A 9,467-nucleotide genomic window follows, 5' to 3' on the forward strand; every position below is an offset into this window, starting at 1 on the left:
AGAACCTGCTCCCAGTCGCAGCGGAGCCCAGCCCTTGCCATGACCACCAAACAAGCCAAGAAGAAAGAGGTGCATGGTATCACTTCGGTGCATAGCTCGGATAAATCTAAAGAGTAAGGGACCTCTCCCGGCCCATCCACCCCTAGCCTAACCCCAGTCCACGGGCTGCTTTCCTTAACAAACGGCCAGAGCTGGATTTTAGCGGGCGTCCTCCCAGCTTCTTTATCTTCTGTGGGAACTCAGATCGGGAGATGGAGATTCTTGCTTCCTATTCCTCCCCCATGCCAGCTTCTACCCACCTCCTCCCCCAAGATCCTAGTTTCTCTGCTTCCGCTGCTGGTGTGTGTGTGTGTGTGTGTGTGTGTGTGTGTGAGAGAGAGAGAGAGAGAGAGAGAGAGAGAGAGAGAGAGAGAGAGAAGAGAGAAGGAATCTTTAACTTTAAATGATAATTCCCTAGTTTAGGTCTGCCCCCATCTGTAGTTACTAATGTTTACTCCAAGAAATTATACAGAACCTAGCTTATGGAATCTATATGTCTCTCTATCTGAGGTGTCTGTGTATGTACCTCCTTATTATTTTTTTCCCTTTGGTCTTATTTTTTTCTCTAGAAATGCCCAGTCACTGATGGCACAGACTTCAGGCTATCATTTGAAGTTACAAAATTGCTAACTTATATTCCAGTTATGAGAGAGTGCCAGCTGCCAAATGTCCCTTAGTGGGATCACTCATGTTCTGGATTCTCACATTTGGATGCCTATTTCTTCGCCTCCTTCCTTGCCTAAAAATTCCCACATTGGACTTCTGTTCTGGTCCCTAGTATTTTTCCTCCCTAATCTTCTCTCTCATCCTCATTTCTATATTTGTGATTCCAGATTCTCTAGTTTCTAGTTCTGTCATAAGCAGGCCTCCTGCTACCTGGCAGATAATACATTCATTTTTAACATAATTTTTAGATAATGTATTACATACATAAATACAATTTTAACAAGATCACTACCCTGCTAATGGCTCCCATTCATATAGGTCCAAGACCTACAAGTCCCTATAAGATCAAGCCCCTATTACTTTTCTGGCTTTACCGTCCCTTGTTCACATACTAGCTTCCTCTGCCCTACAACACCCGGGGCTTGTGCCTATCCCAGGGCCTTTGCACTGGCTGTTTCCTCAGCTGGGAAGCTCTTCCTACCAGATTTCTATGCTCTCCTCCCTCACTTCCATTAGGTGTTTACCTAAATGCTATTTCCCCATGCCAGCTTCTTCAGCCAATTGGTTTAAAATCACAACCACTTTTCTGCCCAAACCAAAAAAACTCCGTTTCCCTTCTTCTGCTTTTTTCTTCATTATTTTTTTGCTCATTTAACATGCTATATATTTCACTTTTTAAAAATTTTGATTTATGTGTCTTCATAATAGAATGTAAGTTTCATAAAGGCAGGTCATTTTCCATTCCTAACCATTGAATTCTTAATACCTCGACTGATTCCTGGGTCATACCTAGTAGATACTAAGAAATACTTATTTAATGAATGAATGACAGTGATTAAATAAGAAGTCATAAAATTATTGCAAAATAATTTTAATAGACTAAAAATAACTAAGTCAATTATGGTTAGCATTAATGCACATTGAAGGCTCATAACTCTTAAGGAATTTGGGAAAAAATGTTTGACTTTAAAGAGTTTATATCCTGGAAGACATGAGATTCCTAATTTCTATCAGAAACTGATCAAACCAGATACCATAAACACAGTAGTGGCTTGGTCCTGTGATGGTTGATAATGCCCCTGTGGTAAGATGCTCTTTCCTTGCCTATACTTCTTATATCTTTTTGAGATGATAATATTATTTCTAAAATGTTTTCTTTTCCAGAAAATATCTGAGTTGAATTATGTCAATAAAAACGAATGTGTATATTTATGGAAATGGAAGAGTAAAGGCTAATAGTTATACAAAACCTACGCTTTGCTAGAAACTATCTACTGAGCATTAAACATCAAATCATTAGGTTTTGTTGTAGCATTGTATGACAGATTGTCAAGTTCATGATAAATCAAGTTTTTCCTCTAAGTTCCACTGGAGGACTGATCATAGATAGCAGCACAGTCATCAGTAAAGATAAAGTGTTACCCAGCGCGGGGCCCAGAGAGCAAAGCTCAGCAAGGCTCTGCTGTCACTGTCATTTGAATATACGGGGGGCATGTAGAGTGAGCTTTTATTATAACACCTTGTAGTTATGTATCCAATAAGTGCAACTAACTCTACCTAACTGGATACAGAGAAAAAAGAAAAAGTCTTCAGAGTCTTGAAAATGGCCATCCCAGGGAGTCTCATTCTCCTAGAGCTGCCATCTATAGCATATATCTTTCTTCCCTAAAATGATGTGTCTGATTGGGAACACGGACCATGTCTGGCTTTTGCCTAGCATGTGGCTAGCACATAATAAGCAGTTACCATTTGCTTGTTAAATGAGTTCACAGTTTAGTTATAGCCAGCTTGGTTTTCATTCTTTCCTATTTTGATTGAGGCCCAGTTCTCCCTTCCTGTCTGATTCACTGTTGGCAGAGTAAAATAAAACTAAGATGTTACAACTGAGAAAGCAAAATTATCTATGTCCAGTTGTGACCAAATTTGTAAATAATTATGACTTTAAATCCCCAAGAAAAATTATGCCAGGTAACTGAGCTGTCAGTTTTACACCAAATTGTCATATTTCTGCTTTAGTTATTCTCTATTTCTCTGTATTTGGGAAGAATAAAATGTACATTATAGGGTTTGCTTTGACACCAATTTTGTGATATTGGACATGTCGTTTTTCTATTTCAACATTCAGTTTTCTATTCTTTAAACGAAGGGCTACCTAATTAAAATCACTACCAATCCAACATTTTCTGTCCTCTCTTCTCTGATTTATTTTTTCCCTCTAAACTTTCATGAGTTTCATTATATGTATAGTTTTACCACCACTGTGTCCATGATAAGTGAGGGGAATTTTGCTATAGTTAAATATTTAAAACTTTGAACTATATGTCATGGACAAGCACAGATGATTTTAAATATCAAAATGATGAATTATGAGCTATAATTTGAAAACTGCATGGAATTCATACTGGATAAGAATCAGGGTAGCAAGAAATTGGTGGTGGTCTGAGAGCAGGGATGGCTGATTCTGGCAACTTTCAATGATAGGAATATTTTTAAATGGGGGGAAGTAAATGGGTGCAGAGCAGACCTGTAAGGTGATTGTGGTCAAAGCCTACAGGAGCCAAATTTCTGATCTTCAATTGAAGTGGCAAAATGTGCTCTAACGTCCAGGTGATGATGCCACCACATCTAAAAAGACAAAAAATTGAATAGTATAGATAAAATTTAATTACAATTTTCTAAATGTCTCACCTTATTTATTTTTGCATTCTCTCCAGGGCCCAGCACAATGTGAGTTTAATAATGGTGTGTAATTTAATTGAGCTGAACTGGAAACCTGGTATGGCAGCTCGGCCATAAAACCCTCTGACTCAGAACCAGACAGGACTGGAAGCCGGAGGGAAGGGGCCGTCAGTCACTTCAGGGATGCAGGGCAGCACTTGGCATGGATGAGGGCACTGTAGAAATGTCACAATATTTAAATGTAAAAACTGAGCCCCACAGCCCTGTTTAATAAGGTTAGCTGTAGCCCCTTCATCTTAGTGGGGTCTGCCTTCAGGTCTTCCTTTGGAATAGTCTTCATCTGAACATTTATTCAACAATTTATTAAAATTTGACACAGTTTAAGAATCGTCTCTGGCAGTAAAATACTTCTTTTTAATCATTCAGTTTTTAGTCTGTTTAGTTAAAATGGTTCCAAATTTACTCTGCAGCATTTTTAGTGTAGTAGACATTAGATTAAAAAGACTTAAATTTATAAACTCGTGGAATTTGTACTTTATTATTACCTAAAAATATAATCAAACTCATACTTTGAAACAGTATTGTTAATGTTTCTAGATTTAGCAAATTAATATTGCCTCAATCCGAAATGACTATTTAAAAAATATTTTGACTGACTTTAATATTTCTTTGACATTTCCAGGTCACAGATTATTTAAATCAAAGGCTTAAATAATCTGTAAACTGGTCATGCCACTTAATGTGAGATAAAATTATTAAAAACTGTATCCAAGATAGATTAAAAATACACCTCTAAAATGACTTGTGTACTTTGTATAATAGGAAAGATTTCTCTTTCATTTTTACCCTTGACAGAGAAGGTACACATATGTTGTGAAAAGTAACCAATCACGTGCATTAAATTTTTTTTAACATTCCTTCCCAAGGTCAGTCCAGGCTAATTAATTCCAGGTTCTGGGGCTATAACTGTGTTAATTTTGTATGGCTGAATTAACATATGATACATTTTTAAAGTGAACAAATATTTAAATTTTGTATGTTCTTTTTTGCTGGTGTCAAAATGAATGCAATAGTATGAATATTTTGTAATTATACTTAGTCCATCCTTCTGACCTGATGACTACCAAAAGTTCATATATTCCCTCAGTTAAAGTTCACAGGAGCTCAATGTGCCCTTCTGCCCCCATTCCCTCACTCTAATCTTCAGTCCAGGGTTGGGCCTTCCATCCACCCTTCCACACTCTCAGAGGTCAGGGTAAACTCCAGGCCAATTCTCCTCATCGTCACTTTCCGCAGCACTTGTGCCTGAGAAACACCGCTTAGGAGGGTGTTCAGAGGAAACATATCGAAGCTGAGAGGAGGACATGTATCTGGGTTAGTTACCTATTAATGAAAACGAGCACAGGTCACCAAACCTTGTGGATACCCTGGCAAAGGGAGAGAAAGCAGGGAGAACTGTAAATGTTCTGCTGGCTTTTGCCCCACGTCTGAGTCACAAACACAATGAGACTTTAACCAGGTCAGGCCAAGGTCAAAAGTGAAGGCTGGACTGATCACACTGCCAACAGAGCCCTTTCCGCATGCCATTATACCCCACTGGAAATTAGAGGCAAAACATTCAAGGAGGACAAACAAGCTGCAGCTCGGGGAATTTAGGACCGGTTTCACCATAGACAAAGAATGCGCTTATGAGGAAAATAATTTGGAGTTGTGTAAAAAAAAAGTTCATTGGAACCTGTGCATGTACTAGCCTCTGGAATTTGGTCGAAGTCATCATGGATACTCATGCTCTTGCATGCCATGTGCTGTGCTTGCTCTTTATAAACATCAGCTTTGCCGCTGGGAGGTGTCACACCCTGGGAAATGGCAGAAGCTTAATTTACGATCCCAGCAGCCTTCCTGCACTGGGACCAGAGCAGCAGGGGCAGCTCCAGCTTGCTTGTCCCTTCCTGGGTCTCAAGAGGGTTCGGCTGCCTGCAGGGGGACACGTGTCACTCCAGCTACACCCCGTCTTGTCCTTGCCTGGAGTTCTCCGTTCTGTCTTTCTGCCCCTGCTTTGTTTCTTTCTTCTGTTCCCCAGAATTAAGTCATTCTCCAGTGGTCTTACTTTGCTCTCCTTTCCTCTCTCATCTGGTCTCTAAACAAGCATTCCTGATTGAGATGACTAAATTAGCATTCGTAATCCTTGTCATGTGATTGAGCTCAAGTCACTTGGATGTGCTCATCTACTCCAAGCTAAATATGTCCAAAGTGGAGGTCATCATTTTCTCTCCCGAATGCATATACCGGGGTGGGCAAAAGTAGGTCTAAAGTTGTGAGTATCCAAAATACAGAGCTTATTCTTGTATTGCTCTTTGTTTAATTATTATATTAGAACTGTAAACCTACTTTTGCCCACCTCTGTATTTTCCGTGTTCATGTTAGAGAATCTTATCAGGACTTCCCTGACACCTCAGGTCTAAAGAGCAGTCATCTTTGACCTTCCCCTCTCCTCTACTCATCCTATCCAGTCGGTTTCCCTTTGAATTTCCCCTCTGAATTGCTTCTCTTCCCTGGCTCAGCATTCATTGTTTTCCTTGACATACTCTAGTTTGGGCCTTTATTAATTCCAGGTAGAACCATTGAGAAAACATTCTAGCTCCCTTGCCTTCAGTCAAGGGTTTTTCTTACCCAGTGTACTATATATGTAACTAGAGGATCGATGCATGAAATTCGTGCAAGGGTCTTGGCCCTGGTCCCCACACACGCTGCCATGATGGGGTGGGGGAACATGGAGGGGAGCTCTGATGCTTCTGCCGCGCCCCCCGCCCCCTGCCGCGGCTTTGTCTGGAAGGACATATGGAAGGACAGCCGGTCTAATTAGCATATTACCATTTTATTGTTATAGATACTGTAAGTAATCTTCTTAACACAATTCCAATGATAGGATGTTCCTGCTTTGAAGAATAACAGAAGGAAAAGAGAGTGAGCTAAGTGTCAGGGCTCCACTCAACTTCAACTCCCTCCTGTTCTCTGTATCAACCAAAAACTAACATACCATTTACAGTCTCCACTTTCTCCCTTTGTGCCTCTTCCTATCCTCCTTTTAGTTGCCCTCCCTCAACCTCCAATCGCAGCCTTAGTTTCAGAGCCACTTCTCCATGAAGCCATCATTTGATTTTTGAACTTGAAAGCAATTTTTCCACCTCTTCTGTGTTGACAAAGCACTTTGTTTTTAAGTTCATTTAAACCCTTCATCTTGCCTTTGCATTTTTTATTGTGTGTACTTATTCCCATTAATTTTGTTATTTGAGATAAGGAACTGAGTCTTATTGATCTTTGTATTCACATAAGCACAATGTATTTAAAAAAACAGATAATGTTGAACTTTTATTTTTTTATTCTATTTTTAAAATTTTACTTTATTTTATTTTTTCATCACCATTTATCCCCTCTATGCTCTCTTCTACCTCCACCCACTCCCCTCCATCCCCCATCACCACACTTCTAAAATTAAATGTGCAATTAAATACTTCTACTAAAACCAAGAGAATAAAAGGTCGACATTGTAATCTGTCTCTAACAATTTAAAATTTTTCTAAGATTGCAATTTATTTCCTTACATATTTAATATTTCTGAAGAGTGTGGCTCAGAATGCCCTTAACCCAAATTAAGTCAATTGTGAAATTCTATTCATATTTTCACTACTTCAGGATATTAGGTGGCACTGCTTATGACGGCATGCTGATTGCACATCGCAGAAATAAACTGCCTCCCACCATGAATAAAATTATGTCCTTACCCTGAACAGCATGCTTGAGGAAAACAATGGCAAAATTTCAGAACCTCATTCTATTGAAATTTTAATATCCTTACAGTGAAATGGTCTAAGAATATATAGGAGTTTGTGTGTGTGCATAAGATTCTGATGCTTTTTTCCCCCCATTAGAAGTCTCTGTGAAGGTCTCTCCTCTAATGCTCTGTCCTGCAAACTCTACCTGCCTTGGTCTCCCCAGACTCTCATCTCCTTCTCCTCTACTCAGGGAGTCGGCTGGGATATGCGTGGGTTAACTCTCCTGCACTGGCCTACTTCTGGTGACCTGACAGTTACTGGTTAAATTCAACTTCTTTTCCAAAATACACTTACAGACTTTTAAGCTTGGACTGCCTCTGCTCAAATCCATTTCCTTGTACCTACTTGTGGATTTCAAGCACTATTTCAGCCCCAATCCACAACTTACAGGTTCTTTCTGTCATTAGTCCATTGACTTTTTAAATTGAGATATAATTGACATATTACATTATATTAGTTTCAGGTGTACAGCATAATAATTTGATATTTGTATATATGGTTAAATGATCACTATCATAATTAGTTAATATATGTCATCATATATAGTTTGCATATTCATTTTCTCATGCAAATTAAGACTTTTTTCTTGTGATGAGAACTTTTAAGATCTAATCTCTTAGCAACTTTCAAATATATAATAGGGTATTATTAAATATAGTCATCTTGCTATATATTATATCCTCGTGACCTATGTATTTTATAATTGGAAGTTTGTACCTTTTGACCACCTTCACCCATTTTCCCACCTCTCACCCTCTGCCTCTAGCAACGAGCCATTCACATTTTTCAATCATAATCAAATAATTCCAATTATAAATCATATATATATGAAATCATCTTTGTATTTGCTGCTTATGTCATATTCACTTTTATGTCAGACTATTCTGTCCAACTTAGCCTGCTGTTGTAAATGTACTTTTTTGTGTTTCTTCCTCCCCCACCCCCACCCCAACCTCCCTAGAGCATCTTTATATTTTATATTTCTACTCTGGAAATTAGCCGCTTGACTGGCTTCCTGAAATTTTTCCTCCCTCCAAACATTGGGTTCCTTTGGAATATCATTTGACATTTGGAATATACAGATTTTATATTATAAACATTTCCAGCGATCAGACAGTCAAACCTCAGAGGGAAGGTAGGGGAGGGTGGGGGTAAGGGGAAGAGATCAACCAAAGGACTTGTATGCATGCATATAAGCCAAACCAATGGACACAGACACCGGCGGGGGGGGGGGGGGGGATGAGGGGGGGGGGGGGAATGGGGGGATAAGGACACATATGTAATAACTTAATCAATAAAGAAAAAATAAATTCTCATAATTATGTTTTATATATACAGACTTATAGTCTCTGCTATAAAGGACATTGACAATCCTCCTATCTCAATAGCATAATTAGACTGTGTGGAATGGAGCATTTAGCAATATATAAAGAGAATAGATTTATCTTTGAAATCTTTTATAAAACTGTAATTGTAATGGATTGAATCATTTACTAATACTTGGGTATATTGCTATGTGAGTAAGATAACTCTATGTATGTCCCTGATTTTTTTTTCCAGTGTGTCAGGTTTGATTTCTTTACATGTTTATGTTTTCTAACATTTGGCAACATTTATTTCCCAGTATTATCAGTTCTTAAATCTTCAAAAGTCCTAAGCCACTTTTGTGTTTAAAGAGTATCTTGTTCTCAGAATTGATGAGACCAGGAACTAGGTGATTTAAAATTTAAAGGATCCAGACTATGTTAGAGCAGTAGTTGTACTCTGGCAGTGAACTTCAAAGGCACACTGTGCAGAGAGTTTAGACACTTGTACATCATCATTTGAAGTCTGCAGTATATTTGACATTGGGTCTACTTGACCAGTGGTTATATTGTGTGTATAGCACTATAGGTGAGCTACTGAACTGATATAAGATACCTCTAATTGTTACCAGCAATGTCGGCCCTTGGTTCTCCAGTTCAGCAAAAAAAGAAATCACAACCAATAACTCTAGTGAAAGAGGAAGTTTATTTAGCATCAAAGAGAAAGTACATGGGAAGAGATTTGAGCAGGCTGCTCAGAGAGCTGCTTTGGCCCTTTTTTTTTTTTTTTTTTTTTTTTTTTAATTGTTACCAAATGTCGGCCCTTGGTTCTCCAGTTCAGCAAAAAAAGAAATCACAACCAATAACTCTAGTGAAAGAGGAAGTTTATTTAGCATCAAAGAGAAAGTACATGGGAAGAGATTTGAGCAGGCTGCTCAGAGAGAGC

At 38.6% G+C, this 9,467-nt stretch overlaps 1 protein-coding gene across 1 annotated transcript in view; it reads left to right on the plus strand.

The window, feature by feature from the left end:
- Positions 1-6: 6 nt before the first annotated feature.
- The window catches only part of ADGB (androglobin), a 132,219-nt gene continuing 122,758 nt past the window's right edge, over positions 7-9,467 (plus strand). Inside the window, exon 1 of the mRNA XM_006760184.2 lies at positions 7-113. Coding sequence (XP_006760247.1) covers positions 40-113 — 74 coding nt within the window. The 5' untranslated portion in view covers positions 7-39. The remainder of the gene's footprint in view (positions 114-9,467) is intronic.

The sequence above is a fragment of the Myotis davidii genome, unplaced genomic scaffold (genome assembly GCF_000327345.1).
Source record: "Myotis davidii unplaced genomic scaffold, ASM32734v1 scaffold196, whole genome shotgun sequence".
NCBI lineage: Eukaryota > Metazoa > Chordata > Mammalia > Chiroptera > Vespertilionidae > Myotis > Myotis davidii.